At 38.2% G+C, this 21857-nt stretch overlaps 1 protein-coding gene across 1 annotated transcript in view; it reads right to left on the reverse strand.

Annotated features, from left to right (window-relative positions):
• LOC144974006 (tRNA wybutosine-synthesizing protein 3 homolog) overlaps window positions 1–14200 on the reverse strand; it is an 18433-nt gene extending 4233 nt beyond the window's left edge. The window contains exons 1-4 of the mRNA XM_078916894.1: window positions 14092–14200; window positions 2014–2228; window positions 1407–1487; window positions 262–369 (exon numbers count right to left, since the gene is read on the reverse strand). Of these exons, the coding sequence (XP_078773020.1) occupies window positions 262–369; window positions 1407–1487; window positions 2014–2226 (402 nt within the window). The 5' untranslated portion in view covers window positions 2227–2228; window positions 14092–14200. The remainder of the gene's footprint in view (window positions 1–261; window positions 370–1406; window positions 1488–2013; window positions 2229–14091) is intronic.
• Window positions 14201–21857: the final 7657 nt, after the last annotated feature.

Genomic DNA, 21857 nt, shown 5'->3' on the forward strand with positions numbered 1-21857 from the left:
AAAATACACAAGGCCTGATGTGTAAAGCTTAATTGTACCTTTAAAACTTGACTTAAATTTATATATCCAAAAACAAATAAATCTTAAAGTTTACACGGGACAACACACTGATGAACAACACTTATATTCTTACTATGGGTATCAATTTAATAAAACAAGAAGAAAACATTTTATAGAAATTTCCTAAAACAACAATACTTGTTATTGGAAATGAATACATCTGACTTAGACTTAGATTCTATTGCAATGAAATCTACATACCATCTTTTGAGCATCATCCAAAGTCTGGCATTGAATGTGCATCACCATGGCTTCAAATTTGAAGACGGCATTACCAGTACAGCTGGTCACTTTGCTAAATGATTCCTCCTAAGGGGGAAAAAAAAATGTCTATCAGAAACCATGTTGTTTATCCTACCAACAAGAAACTCCCATCTATAACACAAAAGCAGAAGATAAGCAAATCAATCAACAATACCTTTGATTGCAAAAAGAACACTAGTATTCTCAGTCATCAGATCTACAAGCACTGTGCAATAACAAGATTAATATAAAGAGATGCATGCGGTGAAAAAAAATGAAAAAAAATCTCCTGTTATATTTTTAAAAAGGTCTCTTTTTGCCACACCTACAGACTTTATTACTGGACTGAATTGATGATTCAAAAAATTAGGCGTAATAAGACAATAGTGTAATCATTAAAATCAATATGAGCCTGTGTATAAGTCTTTTATTTTTGAATTTTGTGATATACCCACGTCAATACTTGCTCCATGTTTTTATGTTTTCAAGTTAAAACTAAAGTTGCTAGATTTATTTGTGCATACCTTAAGATTTTATTACTGGACTGATTTTGATTGTTGGTACTTCAAAAGATTCAACTCCGAAAAATTTAATTTCCGTGATATATAATCATTAAAACAAATATGTGCCTGTGCATAATAAGTCTTTATTTACCCATAAATTTTGCTCTGACTCTCCTTTCATATATAAAGAAAATTGGGAGTAACAGGAATCAATATCAATATGTCATTAAAAAAATATATCTTCTGACACGTAGATGGATGGTTTTTTTCTTCTTCCCATCTCTTCACTAAATATGACCGTAGTCAGTTATAGTCTCTGTTCCATTACGTCCTTTCAGTGTTGACCCTACAAATTTGTTTACATTCTTTTGACATACTACACATAGAATATTTTGCATTTTGGGACGCAGGAATTTACTTTACAAATGCTGGCATCAGACAATTACTTTATTATTAAACTAAGAAGTAGCTATCTAAACCATTCTTTAAATATCTTAAAGAATGTTTCAACCACTCTCAACAGACTTATGACAGTGAAAATAAGAATAGAGCAAATTATTAAAAAGAGACATAAAATATAAATATAAAGAAATAAAATACCATTTCATCTGATAAGACTTTGTTGTGGGAAACAAACAACCATTTGCATCCTTTTTTTCCAATCTTTGTCTGGGTTGTAACCTTCACATTAAGGATAAAAAAGAGAGATGGAAATTATTTTCTTAGTAATTATTAAAAATGGGAAAAAAAAAAAGTAATCAAGTATTTGGCATTGACATAAATATCAAAGGTGAATGGGCAGAAAACCAAACAAGGCATGGAACAATTTTATAGCTGTGTCATATGCAAAGGATGCCATGTAAATATAGCATATTTCACGCCAAAAGGTTCCACAATACCCTAATTACAGAGAAATTTAGCCTTTAAAAAAAGCTACCTTCTTTCTTTAAGAACAAATCAAATTCAGACAATGAAAAAAACCTTACTACAATAAAATCTTATTAAAAAAAAATAAATTCAAAGGAATAACCACCCCCCCCCCCCCCCTCCCCCCCCCCCCCCCCCCTAAAAAAAGGAAAGTTTTGTACTTCATCAAAAAAGACATCAAGTCCTGACAATGTGCATAATTTTAGCGATTGATAAAAAATTGGAAAAGCTCAGTTCCTACATCAACATTTTTAATGAATGCCATTTTTATCCTACTGACCTGGTCATCTGTTTCCAAATTTTCATCAATACGATCATCATCAGCAGATTCAAACACTATGATTCTTCCTGAACATGAGCTCGTTGTAAAATAATTTGGCAAAGTATTGACAAATTTAACTAGTTCTTCAATAGGTTCATCTACTGATCCTTTTCTTGACAGATCAACATGTTCAAGTCGCTGCCGCTTTTGGTTTTGAAATCCCAGAGCCATCTCTGTTAATGTAATATAAAGTCAATCTAGTAAAACAAGTCAGAAAAAAAACATGCATCCTCATATTATCAAAAAATTATATAGAGCATTTATATATCCAACATGCTCAAAGTGCTTTACAAGGGGTCCCTGGCAAACAGCAAGACTTAACATGATGCTATCAGGTGATATCAAAATTTTATTCCCGACAGAGACAAAGCTGTTAACGACCAGGTAATTGTTTTACACCTGTGAGAGAATGTGAGTAAAGAGCCTTTTCCAAGGAGTCGTTTATGCAGCACTCAGAGTGGGACTTGGACTCTGGAACTTCTGATCCAAAGAAAAGAAAAAGAAATTCTCATATAAATATTGCGGACATATATATATATCAGAAACCCCCCCCCCCTCCCCTCCCCTCCCCCCCCCCTCCCGACCCCATTATACCCTCCCCCTCCCCCTTTCCCCCCCCCCCCCCCCCCGCCACCGCAACCACATTCCACTACAATATCACACACACACATGTACACACAACACACAACACAACTACACGCACACACACACACATACACACACACACTCAAAATATAAACACGAGAACACAAAACACATCAAAACTAGTCACCACTAAGCAACGAAACAACGTTAGTTTGGAGTTCTCTACGGACATTACTTACAAATGGATTCTGCCGACTGATGAAGTGGGAACACAGAAACGAAATCGTCTTGGCAAGAATAATGTGAGTGAAAATTTACATTTATATATTAGCTCTAACCACCATTATCGAGCACTTTCGTACCTACAAGTACCCGCCAACACTCATAAATATATATATATATATATATATTGAATTGTGTTTGATACAAATATGGTACGAAAAGTGCTCGACATGCAGTAATGGAGCAAATTATTATTATTTAAAATATTTACCACAATGTTTGAGACAGTCTACATTAATGTTTCAGGCTTAATTTGCCATCGTCAGGACTGAGTTGTCTTGTTGACTGTTGTTGTTTCTTGAAGTGGTTCCGGTTTAAAGTTGCTTAACAGGAATTTACGCCGATGGGGACATCTTCCGTAGATCTCACTTTTCATGTTGAGTGTGGCTTCATGAGGTTGTTTGATTATAGTATATTTTTCTTCCAGGCATAAGCTACATTGTTTTGATGTTGGTGTGTATCCTGTTGCTTTGGATAAAATTTTCCATGAAATGTTGTGGTCTATTTTGTTGTCTTTTAATTTCCAAATATGTTCGCTGAGTTTTGTGGATGTTTTTTTGTTAGTATTTCTAAATGTTGAGGTGTGGAGGTTGTATCTTGTTTTGAAATTATTTTCTGTTAGTCCTACATATTTTTCTTGTTTGTTTGTTTTAGTTTCTGTGACTGTGGCTTGGTAAATTAAACTTGATTCTAAGCATTGTTTGTTTAGCGGGCAGTGTTCTTTATTTCTGCAGTTGCATTTTCTGGTGGGTGGGTTTTGCTCTTGTCGGTGGTTTATATATATATATATCCACAAAATTTGGGATATTTTTTTGCAAAAAAAAATGATATATATATATTAGTTCATGAAAGAGAAAGGTATTTGTTTGTTGCTAAAAGTATCACGGCACTTGCAACAAATGTAAGGTCATATCAGCGCCAGTAAAAAAGAAGAAAATGGGATAGTAAAAAAGAAACTACTCTTGATTATTTATCTTTCACATTCTACACAAGCTATCAATAATCAAATTAAAAGAAAAGAAATTCGTCTATATTTAAAAATTTTTTTTGCCTTTAAAATTTTTTTATTATTGCTGGGTTTTTTGTTGTTTTTTTTTTTTTTGGGGGGGGGGGGGGGGGGGTTTATTCCTTTGCAAAATCTCGAAAAGTTGCAAAAATCAACAAAAACATGTAGATTTTGCGGCTGAAATGCATATCAGTGATATTTTTCTTTTTTTTTTTTGTGGCCACAGCGATACAAAAAACTGCCATGCCAGACATGTATGTATGTATATATATATATATATATATATATATATATATATATATATATATATATATATATATATATATATATATATATATATATATATATATATATATATATATATATATATATATATATATAAATAGATATATATATAAATATATTTCTTCTTCTTCTTCTTGGGTTGTACATGATTTTATTCAACTACAAACATCATGTAAAAGTTAAGTACAGTAGTATTTTCTGATAACATGTACAAATTTGTCTCAGAAAAATGTAAACAATGGTGGGGTAGAAGTCAAATACTGAGATAGTATTTGTTAGGGTTGAGTGAGTTAATGTTACAATTAAAAGACAAGCTTTGCGATTATAGCTTTATTGGTGGAAACGATTTATTCTGCATTAACAAAAAGGAAACTATTATCTGGATGATGATCTGCAGCTATTCGGACTCGAGTCTGAATAGTCTCCAGTGGCCAGTTGGACTCAAATTTCAATGCGCATGTGCAATCAAACGATTATTCGGACTCAGTCTAAGTTGTCTTCCATGGCAATATAGTTTTTGCTTGTTTATTTGTTGGTTTTGTTTTTGTGTGTTTTTTATATTTTAATCATTGATAATTGCATAAAATTAATGCAAATCAAAATTACGATTTTAGTAACTATCAACAGGTAGTCTAAACCCGCTCTCTATGACGAGAAAGACAAAATAATGGATCAATTTGAAGTTCACATAGAAATAAAAAAGAAAAGAGTCATGAAAAGCTTTTCTAACAACATAACACTTTGTCCAAATAAAATCAGGACAAAAATAAATAATTATAAAATGACATATTCTGATAGTGTGAGACAGGCAACAATCCTTCTACAGCCAATAGTAGTGTGAGACAGGCAACAATCCTTCTACAGCCAATAGTAGTGTGAGACAGGCAACAATCCTTCTACAGCCAATAGTAGTGTGAGACAGGCAACAATCCTTCTACAGCCAATAGTAGTGTGAGACAGGCAACAATCCTTCTACAGCCAATAGTAGTGTGAGACAGGCAACAATCCTTCTACAGCCAATAGTAGTGTGAGACAGGCAACAATCCTTCTACAGCCAATAGTAGTGTGAGACAGGCAACAATCCTTCACAGCCAATGGTAGTGTGAGGCAGGCAACAATCCTTCTACAGCCAATAGTAGTGTGAGACAGGCAACAATCCTTCTACAGCCAATAGTAGTGTGAGACAGGCAACAATCCTTCTACAGCCCATAGTAGGGATATAAGCTGGGTCAGTGTGATATGGGCGAGCTCTTTTTCTTGTTCTTTGTCACTCCCATACCTCTACCTACAGCCCACATTGTGTCGTCCTCCCCTCTGTATGCGCACGAACATTAGAGTTTGAGTCCGAATATCTATGGGAGACTATTCAGACTCGAGTCTGAATTGCCACTGCGAAACAAAAAAAAAGGCCGCTGGTAGACACAGCGTGCTACGCGACGGTGAACACTGGATGGTAAACAGAGCGCGTTGCGCTGTGGGAAAGAAACAGTAGTAGGTGCAGCGTATTACGCTGCCACCCACCTGCCGAGTTGATAAACGCAGCGTGTTATGGGAAACAAAAGATGGTAGCTGCAGCGTAGATAGGTAGAGTGTAAAACATTACGAAGTTTTCCGATGGCTGCTATAAATCCATTTTCCGTTTCGCATCCAGATTTTAGTATTTTTGTAGCTCGGCTATGTTTCTTGATTATTTTTTTACGGCATTTCCTTTAAACCGTGTAAACAACAAAATTTCGTTTTCAATCGACTCAACGGGTCAGATTGGCCGGTATTTTTTAACGAACTAAGTCTAAAGTTCGGAAAAATCAAAATGTTTCTTAGAAAGTTGAAGGATGCTAGTTTTTGAAACAGAGGTAAGTTTTAAAAAAAAAAATTTATCTTTTACGTGAATGCATGCTCAAGGCGAATTGGACATTCAGCGGAGGTTGGTAAGCCAAAGGCGACGCTCTCTAGTTAGTCTTGTCTCGTGACGGCTGTCCTTATCCTCAGACACCTGTCTGGGGATAACGAAAATTTGTTAACGAAAAGGCTGGGCTGTCATTATCCCCAGACACCTGTCTGGGGATAACCAAATTTCCTTTCCCAGACAGATATTTGAAACTCCACTCTTTTAAACAATTACCCACATTCCAGAATATGGAATGTTTCCAAATGCACATAGAGATAAGGAGAGTTAATAAAATATCCATAAAAACATAAAATTAACCAACATTAAATCAGTTGTTACTACATATACACAATATGCGTCGACTTCGAAGTGGGTGTCGTGGCCGAAGGGTTTAGTCATCTGCCCTGGAAGTTTTACCAGAATCGACGTTGCGGGTTCAAATCCTGGTTCCGCCACTTTTTTTTTTTTTTACATTCCGTCTTCTTTTTACAGAACAGTGCAAGGGATAAATGTCCCATCCATCCCCCCACCTCTTTTTTTTTTTTTAACTCTCTTTCTCTCTCTTAGTTCCTTTCTAGTTTCTAGCTAATTGTCATATTCGTCCCCACTCCGATCTCAAAAACTGTCTAAAAAGAATAAAGCAAATAAACAGAAATATTCAGAGAACGACCAAATGGTCAGATAGAGGAGAAAAAAACAAACAACAATTTAAAAAAAAATAAAAACAATTTTAAGAAATTCATGCTCAGAAACGGAACAAAAGGTCAAACAAAAAGGAGAAAAGAATAGACTCGCACAAAAAAAAAGAAAAAGAAAAGAAGACGGAATTTAAAAAAATAAAAAAATAAAAAAGAAGACGGAATTTAAAAAAAAAAAAAAGTGGCGGAACCAGGATTCGAACCCACAACGTCGATTCTGGTAAAACTTCCAGGGCAGACGACTAAACCATTCGGCCATGACACCCACTTTGAAGTCGACGCATATTGTTAGTAACAACTGATTTAATGTTGGTTAATTTTATGTTTTTATTTTTATAGAGAGGTGGGCCTTTGGCCTACCAACCTCCGCTGAACGTTCAACTCGCCTTGAGCATGCATTCACGTAAAATATAAAGATTTTTTAAAAAAACCTACCTCTGTTTCAAAAACTAGCATCTTTCAACTTTCTAAGAAACATTTTGATTTTTCAGAACTTTAGTTCGTTAAAAAATACCTGCCAATCTGACCCGTTGAGTCGAATGAAAACGAAATTTTGTTGTTTACACGGTTCAAAGGAAATGCCGTAAATAAGCTTTCATGGACTTCCTGTGTTGTTTTTACAGTGTCACGTGACCGTTTTGAGAAATTTGTTGTCTGCTACAAATAATTAGACCGGTGGGGGGTAGATATTTTCGTTGGAGCAGAAAAAAAATGAGTATTTCTTGTACTTGTAGAGAGGACTAGGGTCCAACAGCAGTCAAGTTGATTGAATGAAAGAAAAAAAGGTTTTTTTTTTTTATCCGCCGCCACCACCACCGTGAGAGTGGAGGGGGGGGGGGGGGGGGGGGGTGCATGAAGACGAAAGGGAGACGTGTCGCTTGGTAACCTTGGTGACGTAGAGCATAAGGATGCTGGCAGGTGTTCTTAACCCCTTAACAGCGAAGCTAATTTTTTGCTTTCAGATAATAGTTTGCTTTTATCTTTATTATTGTTAACGGAGAATACAGCGTTTCCACCAAGAGAGCAGTCAGACTCGGACTTCAATTGTCTATAATCGTTTTGCCGTTACTTGTCTTTTGATGAAAGATTTGGTGTTAGGTCAAAGATTGAATTTCGCCGCTAAAGGTTGAATTGCTACTGGGTTGCTCTCTACCCCCCCCCCCCTTTTTTTTTTCAACTTAGTATTGTTGATTGCTAGTTCCTTTTTTATGATTAGCAAGTGCCGTAGGAGTCTCACAGGATGCAGGAGTACTGCAATTAACCCTTTGCAAGTGACACTGTTTTTTTTTGTTTTCAAATAATAGTCTTCATTTATATTATTTTTTAACGCAGAAAAAAAAAAATGTTTCCACCATAAGAGCAGTAAGAATATTGATAAAAAGCGCTTTGAGCACGTTGGGTGGATATTGCCCTATATAACAGCTCAAATTTTTAAATTGTAATTTGTTTTTTGTCTTTTGATGAAAACGGTAAGATTTTATTTTTGGTCCAAGTAAGATTGATATTCGCCTTTAAAAGGTTAAGTTGTTTTGTTTTTTTCAGGTTTTTTTTGTTTTGTTTTTTCGAATGCGGATACGTTGCTTCTTCCTTTATTTTCCTCAACTGGCAAGCTATCGCTGTACTTACCCGCATGGCTTGCACACACAAAAGGATACATCTAGGTCACAAAACCTTACATCGAGGTCACAAAATCAGACAACTAGGTCACACATCAAGACATCTCTGTTTCGTTTGTTCCAAGATAGCAAAACAAACCAGACGTCTTGGAGTTCAAAAGAGCTTTCCATAAAATATTTGATATGACCCCAGAAACCAATTCCCTATACAGCTCTTGTGCACGGTTACTTATGACCTTGATTTCTTTCGTACCCACCCCCAAAATCCCACTTATTGTGTGTTATAGGCAGAACATAATAAATAGCTGGGATGCCACATGCGTGACTAAATTGGCCAAAGAGAGAATCTATACTTTGGCATTAGACACCCATTACCTGATGTCTTGGTTTTTAATCCTAGCCTAGTGAGAGAGAGAAAACAAAACAATCATACATGTATCTGCAAACAGAGAGAGAGGAGAGAGAGAGAGAGAGAGAGAGAGAGAGAGAGAGAGAGAGAGGAGAGAGAGAGAGAGAGAGAGAGAGAGAGAGAGAGAGAGAGAGAGGTGGGCGAGGGGATGGGGGGATAGTAAGGGGGAATGGGAAAACATGAAAGAAACAATGGGTTGCCTGATGACGTAGATCAAAGGATTGTTACAGAGGTGTTAAGGGTGGGTACTTCGTGAAATTTTAACCTTTTACAGTGACACTGATTTTTTTTCTCCAGATTGCTTATGCAGAATAAATCGTTTCCACCAAGAGAACAGTAGTAAGAGTATATTTCGACTCGGACTTCAATTAAACTATAAATCGCAAAGCTTGTCTTTTAATGATAAAATTAAGACTAAGATCTGGAGTTTGGGGAGTGTAAGATGGAATATCGCCATTAATGGTTAAAATTGTTTTGATTAAAAAAAAAAAAACTCACACACACACACGCACATACACACGAGCGCGCGCGGTCACGACAGTGAGGACCATCACTGACAGAATGTTGCAACGGTAAACCGGTTTACGTGTACATATATCCTGAGGCGAGATGCCCCGTTACCGTGTACGTAGGCACTCCCCAAAAAAAAAAAAAAAAAAGAAAGAAAGAGACACATACACACACACACAGTCTCGCATCCTCTACGAACTAATTTTGCGCACCAATTTTTACTGCACTTATTCTTATGCACCAAATTGCATACCTATCTAGGGACACTTTTTTCCGTATCTTTTTCTCAATAAACTTTTTTAAAAACCTTTGTTTTGTTTGCGACGGCACTCATTGAAACAGACGTAAGCGTCCTAGATTTCGCGAGGAATGAATCATGAAAAAATGTAGGATATAATTTCAAACACAACTTTTGAAATTCATCAAGGGTTGTCTAGTACCGAATGTTTTTTGATAGAAAACAAATGTATCTTCAAATCTGAACTGCTTTTGACGGTAAGCGGTAAGTTTTTTATTTATTTTTCTGTCCAAACGAATGATTTGTATAATAGAAGCAAGTATTGGTAACACCGGCTCACCTCTCTAGATTCGGACCCGAGTCTGAATTGCTTCCCGTGGCAATTCGGACTCCTGCCACAATGCGCCTGTGCAATCACAGGAAGTGTCGGAAGTGGAAGCTGGCTAGAAAGTGAAGCGTGGTAGGGTGGGGGGGAGGGGGGGGGGGGAAGCTGCTCGTTCTCAGTTGTCAGTCGGTAGGAGGGCGAGTGAGCGAGCAAGTCAGGTTTAGAACTCCCGAAGATGACTACCTTCAAAAGAGGTGATCTATTATTCCCCTTTGTCTTACTTTTTAATTGTAATTCTAGAACTTTTTGCTATCCAATTTCTCCATTTTTACTGGCGCTGATATGACCTAAATGTGTTGCAAGCTCCTTAAAAAACAAAACATAGATCTAAATATTCGTGGTCTTTTGGAGATTACAATTGTAGTCGCAATTGTTAACGTTAACAATCACTTTGCCTTCGCATAGAAAAAGGAGTGTCTTTGTGTAATGATTGGAAGATTTATTTGATTTGCCATGAGCGTGTTGCAAAAGATACATGCATGACATATCTAGATTATATAATTTGCCATTTGCGGCCGCGAAAAAGTGCAGAGAAAGGAGAATAATATGACTTTGGGCATTGAGCGTTTTATTTAAAAGGCAGTATAGGTCAGGCTTTGACAAAGGCAGTGTCTTAATTCTTTTTTTAATTAAAAAAATATGCTGTTTTATTTCTAAATATAAAAATAGAGGCGATTCTTGGCAGCAAGCCATGCAATAGAGCCCCGTCACTGGGGTAGGTGCAGAGTACCGTCTAATACTAATATTATTAGATAATACTGGACTATGTGCCTATTAATAAAACAAGCACTGGTTGAATACGGAGAGAAATTTAATGATCAGATGGTAATGGGATTGGTGGGGGGGGGGGGTAACCCACAAACGACCGAGGCGCTGGACGCAGGCAGGGGAAAGCATGGTGATACAAGATCAAAGAGAAACAGCCGCCGGCTCTTGGGTTGTGGAAATGATTGTTTTTTGTTTTTGTTTTTGTTTTTTTTTTTTTTTTTGGGGGGGGGGGGGGGGGGGGGAGAGAGAGAGAGAGTGTGTGTGTGTGTGTGATTATTCTGTTTTTATTGAATTAGAGATACTCATGTGTGTGTGTGTTTAGGAAGACCAATACAGTTTCTATAGCTGCAAACGGAATAGTAACTGCGACTTTCACTAATGATAAGTTCATCATTCGGGCGCATTGCATTGCAGTATTCCGAATCGAAGAGCCATGGAGTTAATCAGACTCGACCCTGGTCAGCCACGGAGTTCTATTCAGTTTAGACTCGAGTCCGAATTGCCACAGGAAGCAATTCAGACTCGGGTCCGAATTGCCACGGGAAGCAATTCAGACCCGGGTCCGAATTGCCACGGGAAGCAATTCAGACTCGGGTCCGAATAGCCTTTTCCTTTTAATTTTATTAACTCTCCTTATTTCTATGTGCATTTTTTGGTAACATTCCATATTCTGGAATGTGGATAATTGTTTAAAGGAGCGGAGTTTCAAATATATGTCTGGGGATAACGAATTTTGGTTATCCCCAGACACCCGTCTGGGGATAACGAATTTTCATTATCCCCAGACACCTGTCTGGGGATAATCACAGCGGTCTCGTGACTCACCTGGATACCTGGATACCTCTGTATAGAGCTTTTAGACTTGGTGTAGTCTCCTTCGCTCCTCCTCATCTATTAATGATTGGACCAATTTTTATAATTGAACTTGTTTCCTAGGGTGTTGCTTATCTCCAACTCTGCTTTGAATTTATTCAAATTTTTTGCTGATACTGTGGTTTCTTGTAGTTTATTCCAGTTATTTACAATTCTAGATGAAAAAAAGTTCCTTCTTTCATTTGTTTTAAAACGTTCTTTTTTCAGTTTCTTGCTGTTTCCTCGTGTCTGAATGTTCTTGTTTGGTTTAAGGAATCCTGCCTCTACCCTGTCTATTCCCTTTACTATTTTATATGTTTGGATCATATCTCCCCTTCTTCTCCTGTAATCTAAGGTCGGGAGATTTAATTCTTTCAATCTCTCACAGTATGTTTTGTCTTTCAGGTGTGTGATAAGTTTTGTTGCTCTCCTTTGCACTCTTTCCAAACAGTCTTTGTCTCCCTCAAACTTCGGATACCATATGCAGTTAGCATATTCCAGCTTTGATCTAACCATAGTCTTGTAGATGGTAGTCATGTGTTTTGTTTTCAGATTCTTGAAATTTCTTTTCACTATTCCGAGTGTTTTACTAGCCTTAGATTGAACATCTTTAATTTGCTTCTTGGAGTTTAGCTTCCTATCAATAAATACTCCTAGGTCTTTTTCCCCATTGGATTTCTGCAGGGGTTTTTCTTTCATTATATAGTTTGCTTCTCTGTTGTTTTTTCCTAGGTGAAGAACTGCACATTTATCTACATTGAACTCCATCTGCCATATTTCGGACCATTCTTCAAGCTTTTTCAAATCTTGTTGTAAGGTGTTTCTTTCTTCTTCTGTATTAGCTACTCCATAGAGCTTAGTATCATCGGCAAAGATTTTACATTTAGATGATAGATTGTCTGGCAAGTCATTGATATAAATCAGGAAGAGAACTGGTCCCAGTACACTTCCTTGTGGAACTCCACTTGTTACCAGTCTCTCTGTTGATGCTGTTCCATTCACTATCACTTTTTGTCTTCTATCTTTGAGGAAATCTCGGACCCATTTGACTGTCTGATCATTAATTTGATACTGTTCCAATTTCCTGATTAGGCGCCAGTGTGGAACTTTGTCAAATGCCTTTCTGAAGTCGAGGTATATGACATCTAAATTGTTGCCTAATTCCAGGTCTCTCGTCCAGTCATCCATTGTTTCAAGTAGGTTTGTTACTGTAGACCTTCCCGCCATGAAACCATGTTGATCTTTGCTGAATAGTTTGTTCTTGGTCATATGATCAACCATTTCTTCTCTAATCAGCTGTTCCATGAGCTTGCAGACGACAGATGTCAGGCTCACTGGTCTGTAGTTTTCTGGATTTTTTCTGTCTCCCTTCTTGAATATGGCTGTGATGTTAGCTTCTTTCCATTCCCTTGGTAGTCTTCCTTCTTTCATCGACTGGTTAAATATCTTGGTTAGGGGTTCTACTAGCTGCTCTGCTAAGTTTTTTAGGATGTAAGGATGAAGTTTGTCAGGTCCAGGTGATTTACTCTCCTTTAGGTTTTGTAGTCTCTTCATTACTCTCTCTTCAGTAATCGGCCATTGTGTAGTATCTATATTACTTGTTTTAGCAATATCTGGCAAGTTTTTCTGGTTCTCCACTGTAAAGACACTTGCAAAGAAGAGATTTAGCACCTCTGCCTTGTCTTCATCTTCAGATGCCCAAGTGCCATCTTCTTTTTTTATGTCACAGGTTCCCTGTCTTGTCTTCATTTTACTGTTTACATAACTCCAGAATACTTTAGGATTTTCTTTCGTTTCCTCTGCTATCTTGTTCTCATACTTTTGATGCGCTTGTCGGACTATTTTAGTAGTTGCGTTTCTCACTCTTTTGTATTTGTCCCAATCCTCTTCCTTTTTGCTTCTAGAGTATCTTCTATTTACTGCCTTCTTCTTCCGTAATGCCCTCTCACTTCCTGCGTCATCCAAGGTTGATTTCTTCTCCAACCCGGTTCCCTCTGCTTTTCGGGATGTTTTTCTCGAAGCATTGGTTAAGTACTCTGGTAAATCTACTCCAGTTGTTTCCTACGGTGTCCTCGATTAGTATTTCCTCCCATTTTATATGCCCCAGTTCCTCTTTCATACTCTCTAGATCAGCCTTCCTATATCTGAGTGTCAGTTTTTCATCTACAGTCTCTGATGTCGCCCTCAGTTTTAGGAATATGGTCGCATGGTCGCTTTTTCCCAGTGGGTGGCTCAGTCTTAAGTCGATTATGTCATTTTCTTCCTCCATCAATATCAAGTCCTGGTAGTCTTGGTTAGGGGTTCTACTAGCTGCTCTGCTAAGTTTTTTAGGATGTAAGGATGAAGTTTGTCAGGTCCAGGTGATTTACTCTCCTTTAGGTTTTGTAGTCTCTTCATTACTCTCTTACATTAGACAAAACTTTTTTTCATCTAGAATTGTAAATAACTGGAATAAACTACAAGAAACCACAGTATCACACATTCATAACAACCGAATCTAATCAATTTAATCACCTGACTCAAGTCTGATGGCAGACAACAACAAAAGTGCGGATGAGACGACTCTGGCCAGAAAACTGCTTAAACTTTTTACACTGAACACGACATCGTGAGATCCCTAATTTTCGAATGAAAAATGAAAAACGAAAGTAAGCAGTGTTGAAGTGTTGCCAGGTGCCTTTGCAAAAATCTCGCCAACTTTATCCTAGTTCACCAGCGACATTTGCCCAAAATCCACCAAAAAAAATCCACCATTTGATTTAAAACATTTATAGTCAACAGTAGTGTATTGTCTCAGAATAAAAATTATGTTACTAAACGCTACTCACCTATTTACAACTGTTTCCTTTTTAAAGGCATGAAGATTCCGAGTTTCGATTTTGTTTGAGCGGGCGTTAGACTATAGGGTATTGTTTTCACCTTCGGTTAATCGGAATTAGGCAAGTGATCCTAAAAGTCACTTTAGTGGGGGGGGGGGGGGGGGGGGGGGGGGGGGGGGAGAAGAAATAATTAGACATGATTGCTATACTTCTACTTCATTAAAAAATCCGCCATCCGCCGGGCCATTTTCCCCCCCTACCAGGGTCACCTAGCCCCCTACTTGACTTACTTGACTTAGATGCCTTTCGCGTCTCGACCGAAAGATCGGGTCGCCTTGGCTGTTTCCAGTATTTCCTGTGTGAGGTGTCTCCAATATTGCCGGTCCTCTGCTAGGGTTCTCAGATTTTCAAGGTCCCCTGCCGTTATGAGACTAATGCTTTGTCCAAGTGTTGTGAGGTTTTTGTTTAGGATCACAGGGAGTGTTGTGATCGGTCTTCCTCTGAAAAGGTTCCCGTGTTTTTGGAAGTATCCCGACATGGCTTGGTTAGCTGGTTTGTTTTTGTCCCTGCGTAGTATGTGACCGAAAAGTTGCCATCGTTGTTGTAAAATGTCAAGGGAGATTGGTCTTTCTTTTGTGATCTTATAGAGTGATTCATTTGAGATCTTTTTTGGGTATTTGATGTCCAGTACCCTTCTTAGCTGTGTGCGATGGAAGGCATCCAGATGTTCTTCTTTGGATTTTGTCAACGCCCAAGTGCCGCAGTTATACAGAAGTACCGGTTTTACAAGAGCACGGTACAGTTTCAGTTTGGTTTTTCTCTTTATTTTGTCACCTCTAATCCATACATTGGTGAGTTTACTGAGTGCGGCGTTTGATAGCTGTTTTCTTCTTTGTACATCCTCGGTGTCTCCAATTAGTGAGCCGGCTTTCTTTGTTCTTTTCCATTCCTCTTTGTTCCTCGATATTGTTGTAAATTCGGTTTTATTGGCATTGACTTGGAGGTTTATATTTCATGAGGGTATTTTGTATGATGTCTATATTTGCTGGTGTTGATCCAATAAAATCGACATCTTTTTTTTTTTTTTTTTTTTTTTTTTTTAGACCCAGGCCATCCTATCTAATAACCTCTTAATTAGTAAAAATTGTATTTGTTAGGTTAATTATTATGTGTTTAGTAGTAGTAGCAGTAGGAAGGCTTTGACATTAACTGCTTCTGTATCGTACGTTATGATAATTTTTTTTTTTTTTTTTTTTTTTTTTTTTTTTTTTTTTTTTAATAAATGAAATAATGGTTGAAATATTAATGTTGCCTAACGCGTTCATGGAGGGTGGGGGGTTAATTGGGCAGTTGGTCAGTTAGAGGTTATATTGGGTTGGTGGGTTGTAAAAAATTTTGTTACTTTTTTTTAGATGATTTAAATTAACAATTAAATAGCTGTTCATGGTTGGATGTGGATAGTAGATAAAATGTGTTGTGATTGGTGGATGACAGAGATCCTGTACCAATCGGTTTATTGATGATTCAGGGCTGTTTGTAATGTTGTTTAGATAAAGGAAGTGGTTATTCAGTATCAGATACTGAATAGTGTTTTGCCACTATTCAGTATCCGCAAGGAACTCTTTTTTATAGAGAGAGTGAAAAGTGCGACAATCTCGGTTGAATGTAAATAAACTGCTGACCGACTTCCAGATTGAACACGTGCAGTAACTGCCAGCCCGATTCAAAGTTACAAAAATATTTTGATCGTAATTTTTTAATTTCTGCTATTGTGCAATTAACATAGATCAAAATATCAAAGTAAAAGTGGCAGTCAAATACATTTTTAAATGTCTAAATAGACATGATTAAATGTCACTAAATATTCAGTGCCACCATGGTTGGTGGATATAAGCTGTTTGACTCTGAGCTTAAGGTTCGAGAGTTCAAATCCCAGCAGGGATAACTTTTTTTTGTCCCAATATTTTTAAAATTCCTTCTGTCTATTAAAACTTTTGTTTTAATAATTTTATTTGCTTGTAATATACTTTAATGTTGACATTATACTATTGTTCTTTTATTTTTATTATTATTGTTATTATTATTATATATTATTATTATTATTATTATTATTATTATTATTATTATTATTATTATTATTATTAATATTATTATTATTTCTACTTACATACTATTATTATTATTATTTTTGTTGTTGTAATCGTCGTCATCATCATTATTATGATTATGATTATTTTTTTTTAATCAAGTAGTTGGAGTAATTTAATCAGTTATCGATTTATTACGAATATCTTTTTTATGTGTTATAATCTCGTTGTTGTTTTTCATTGATGTGCTCTTCTATTGTTTATTACTTTTCAAAATCTTGCTTTTTCTGTTTGTCTCATTTCTTGTTGTTGTTGTTGTTGTTGTTGTTTGTTTGTTTGTTTTTTTTGTTTTGTCATCTAAGACAAACCCGATTCATTATAAATATGTGAACAGACTTTCTGCCATTTTTAATTGAGCGATGTACTTCCGTGAATTAATTGCCGTATTATATTAAAATTTACGTGTAATGATAATAATAAATAATAATAATAATAATAATAATAATAATAATAATAATAATAAAAATAATAATAATAATAATAATAATAATAATAATAATAATAATAATAATAATAATAATAATAATAATAATAATAATTTGAATAGATACTGAGTATTAGACTACAATTGACATCTATTTACTGAATACACGTGGTATTTTTAGGGGTGTTTCTTTTTTTACGAAACCCGACAAAGTTATGGGAAGTAGGCAGAAGTGGGGAGTGAACCTGGGACTGGATTTTGTAAAAAAAAGCAATTACTTTTTTTACGAAACCCGACAATATCCGACAAAAGTTATGGAAAGAAAGTAGGCAACAGTGGGGGAGTAAACCCGAGACTCAGGGAACTGTACACTATTGGGGAGTAAACCTAAGTCTATGGTTTTTCGACGGGTTTTGGCGGGTTTTGTAAAAAAGGAATTGCTTCATTCTTGTCTGGTACCCAACTCCCATAGTCCGGCTTCATTTCCCGCTGGCATCCATCTTCCATAGTCCCAGGTTCATTTCCACTGATATCCCCTTCTCACAGTCCCAGGTTCACTCCCAACCGGTGTGCACTTCCCTGAGTCCCGGTTCATTGCCCAATGGTGCCCACTTCCCATAACTTTTGACAATTTCGAAATAAAAGTACATTCTGAGCTCACTGTCCACTGGTATCAGCCTCTTGCAGTCCAGGTTCAATCCCCATTGGTGTCCGAATCCCAGATTCACTCCCCACTGCTGCCTGCTTCCCATAACTTTGTCGGGTTTTGGCGAGTTTCGTAAAAAGTAATTCCCCCTCCCCCTTGGTATTGCTTTTTTACAAAAACCAGAGTCCCAGGTTCACTCCCACAAGTGTACACTTCCCTGAATCTCAGGATCACCCCCCACTGTTGCCTACTTCAATAAGTTTGTCGGATATTGCCAGTTTCGTCGGGTTTCGTAAAAAAGTAATTGCTTTTATATGAAACTCGCTGAAACCCGCCGAAAACCAGAGTCTCAGGTTCACTCCCTACTAGTGTACACTTCCATGAATCTCAAGTTAACCCCCAATGTTGCTTACTTCCCATAACTTTGTCGGATATTGCCAGGTTTCGTAAAAAAGTGATTGCTTTTATGTGAAACTCGCTGAAACCTGCGAAAACCATAGTCTCAGGTTCACTCCCCACTGGTGTACACTTCCCTTAGTTTCAGGTTCACTCCCCATTATTTGCCTACTTTCCATAACTTTGCCCCATTTTGTTGGCATTTCGTAACAAAAAGTAATTGCTTTTTTTTTTTACAAAACCCGCCGAAACCCAGACCCAGGTTCACTCCCCACTGGTGTACACTTCCATGAATCTCAAGTTCCCTCCCCACTGTTGCCTACTTCCCATAACTTTGTCGGATATTGCCAGGTTTCGTAAAAAGGTAATTGCTTTTATGTGAAACTAGCTGAAACCCGCCAAAAACCATAGTCTCAGGTTCACTCCCCACTGTTGCCTACTTCCCACAACTTTGTCGGATATTGCCGGGTTTCGTAAAAAAGTAATTGCTTTTATGTGAAACTCGCTGAAACCCGCCGAAAACCATAGTCTCAGGTTCACTCCCCACTGGTGTACACTTCCCTTAGTCTCAGGTTCACTCCCCATTATTTGCCTACTTTCCATAACTTTGCCCCATTCTGTTGGGATTTGGCGCATTTCGTAAACAAAAAGTAATTGCTTTTTTTTTTTACAGAACCCGCCAAAACCCAGACCCAGGTTCACTCCCACTGGTGTACATTTCCATGGATCTCAGGTTCACTCCCACTGTTGCCTACTACCCATAACTTTGTCGGATATTGCCAGGTTTCGTCGGGTTTCGTTAAAAAAGTAATTGCTTTTATATGAAATTAGCTGAAGGCCGCCGAAAACCATAGTCTCAGGTTCACTCCCCACTGTGTACACTTCACTGTCTCTGGTTCAGTCCCACGCTTGCCTACTTTCCACAACTTTGCCGCATATTGTCGGTTTCGTAAAAACGTAAACCCCCCCCCCCCCCACCTCCCCATTTTGTTATTGCTGTTTTACAAAACCAGAGTCCCAGGTTCACTCCCCATGGTGTACCTTCCTGAATCTCAGGTTCATCCCCCTTGCCTCCCTCCGCCCCCCCCCCCCCCCCCCCCCCCCCCCCCCCCCCCCCTTTACACACACACACACGCTGCTGCATACCTCCCATAACTTTGCCGGATATTGCCAGGTGTCGTCGGGTTTCGTAAAAAAGTAATTGCTTTTTATTACGAAGCCCGACGAAACCCAGTCCCAGGTTCACTCCCCACAGGTGTACACTTCTCTGAGTCCCAGATTTACTCCCACAGCTGCCTCTTCCCATAACTTTGTCAGATTTCGGAAAAAAAAACACCGTATTAAGGTGCAAAACCACTATTCAGTGTCAGATACTGAATAGTACAAAACCACTATTCAGTATCAGATACTGAATAGTGGAAAACCGCTATTCAGTATCTGATACTGAATAATAATAATACTGAAAAAATTTTTATTCTCTATTGTCTTCTGGCACTTTTCTACTCACTTCATATCTTGTTGTTACCAACATAAGTGCCTGCTCCACTCACTTTTCTGAATTAAAAATTCACCCCATACATCGGAGCATACTCAATGTCTCAATCGTTTCTATGTTATATGTTTGTGATGAGAATATTGGCTATTAAGCTTAACTGCTGGTCAAAATTACTTCGCGATGGTGGCGAACGAATCGGCGATCTCAAGAAGTAGGTGAAGAGAGGGATCTAGAAATGACTTTGGGTTTGAAACGAATATTTTTGTGTTCGTGGATAGCTCACACGGTAGAGCCACGCTCTCACCTGCCAGGCGGAGTTGTCGTACCAATAAGGTCGCAGGTTCAAACCCCACCACCGCCGCGAAAAAAAATTTTTATTCTCTATTGTCTTCTGGCACTTTTCTACTCACTTCATATCTTGTTGTTACCAACATAAGTGCCTGCTCCACTCACTTTTCTGAATTAAAAATTCACCCCATACATCGGAGCATACTCAATGTCTCAATCGTTTCTATGTTATATGTTTGTGATGAGAATATTGGCTATTAAGCTTAACTGCTGGTCAAAATTACTTCGCGATGGTGGCGAACGAATCGGCGATCTCAAGAAGTAGGTGAGAGAGGGATCTAGAAATGACTTTGGGTTTGAAACGAATATTTTTGTGTTCGTGGATAGCTCACACGGTAGAGCCACGCTCTCACCTGCCAGGCGGAGTTGTCGTACCAATAAGGTCGCAGGTTCTAACCCCACCACCGCCGCGAAAAAAATTTTTATTCTCTATTGTCTTCTGGCACTTTTCTACTCACTTCATATCTTGTTGATACTGAATAATGCAAAACCACTATTCAGTATCAGATACTGAATATTGCTAGCCTTAGATAAATTGTCTGGGACTGACAGAGGTTTAGTAGTGTTGGATTCTGAGGGTTTTGATTGGTGGGAGTTGAAAGTCTGCAGCCTATCAGCTGATCGGAATATTCGAACTTCTGTAATATGGGGTTATTGTGGAAATGAGTTTCGGTTTAGGTTTTAAGTTGGATGGGGGGGAGGGGGGGGGGGGGGAGGTTTCTGAATTGCTTCTGTTGTTGGGATGGTGAATACACGGGTCAAACGTCTTGTGGGTTTATTAATTGTTGTGGTCGGTTGATGTTCTTGGGCTATTGCTAAATTATGGGAGTAGATTGGAACTGTTGATGAAGGTGGTTATGCTTTTAAAAGGAAAACTTTTGATTAATTTGTTAGTAACCTATTCCCTTGCTCCCTTAGGAGTCCAAGGGTGGCCACCAACTTTCCCGCTCTCTAGCCGAGCGTCATTCGCTGCTTCAACTACTGTGCACGTGGTCTTTCCCTATGCAGCATTGGTTATTTTATTATTCTATGAATATAGTTAATTTTTCGATAAGGTTAGAATCGTGGGGGGGGGGGGGGGGGGCAGTTGTGACTGTGGGTGTACAAGGTGTACGTTTTAATATTATAAATATTGTAAATATTCTTCTTTCCGAGTCGGCCCCGACTGATCTCATCTGCATACATGTGGTCCACGGCAGTCTAGACGCCGCAGCGCAATTGTTTCAGCCGCGATTCAGGCGGGCTGGGCGGGACTAGACCCCTCCGGCATGCTGCGCGGCACACACATTGCCCCGCGCCGTCTCTGCCGTGGGCCGTTGCGCCGAGTTCGCCGGGGCCGCATCGGAAAAAAAAAAAAAAAAAAAGGGGGATTATATCTTACTAAACACTTGTGTCACGTCCTTTCCTTGGAGGTTTGTTATTGTTATTTTGTTGAGTTTAGTATAAGTGGGAATTTTTAGGTGGGGGGGGGGGGGGGATGTTGTTTTGTATGTTAGTATTAGTATCATTAATTATTAGATGGTTTTATCTGCCACATGATCTTTTAGAGCCGAAATAGGGTCTGTGTTCTCTACTCTAGCTATAGTTTTGCAATCAGATAAATAAAAATACAAAAAAGGTGGTACTCTGCATTTTTCCTTGGCGAGATCTTCTGTCGTTTATGTTGGTATTCTTTTCCGTCTCCGTTTGTATCAGGGTGATGGGAAGGGGGCTGTCTGTATTATCTATCTAGATGTGGGGTAGGATTGGATGTACTGTGTGGGGGAGGGGGGGGGGGGGGGTAGAAACAAAGGAAAAGGTAGAATTAGTTATATACAGAATGGTTCTGATTATATTATTCCGGAGGCCGAAGAGTTAGGAGAAGGATGATCGATTCATCGGGTTGTGTATCATTATCAATGCAGAGAGAGAAAAGGGGGGGGGGGGGGGGGTTAAGAATAGACATGGACGCACCTCGTTGTTTGTAACTAGGTTGTTTGGCAGTGAAGTTGGTGAAAAAGTTATG

Source organism: Berghia stephanieae, chromosome 5 (assembly GCF_034508935.2).
Source record: "Berghia stephanieae isolate SIO BIC M18660-M18661 chromosome 5, UCSD_Bste_1.3, whole genome shotgun sequence".
NCBI classification, from domain to species: domain Eukaryota; kingdom Metazoa; phylum Mollusca; class Gastropoda; order Nudibranchia; family Aeolidiidae; genus Berghia; species Berghia stephanieae.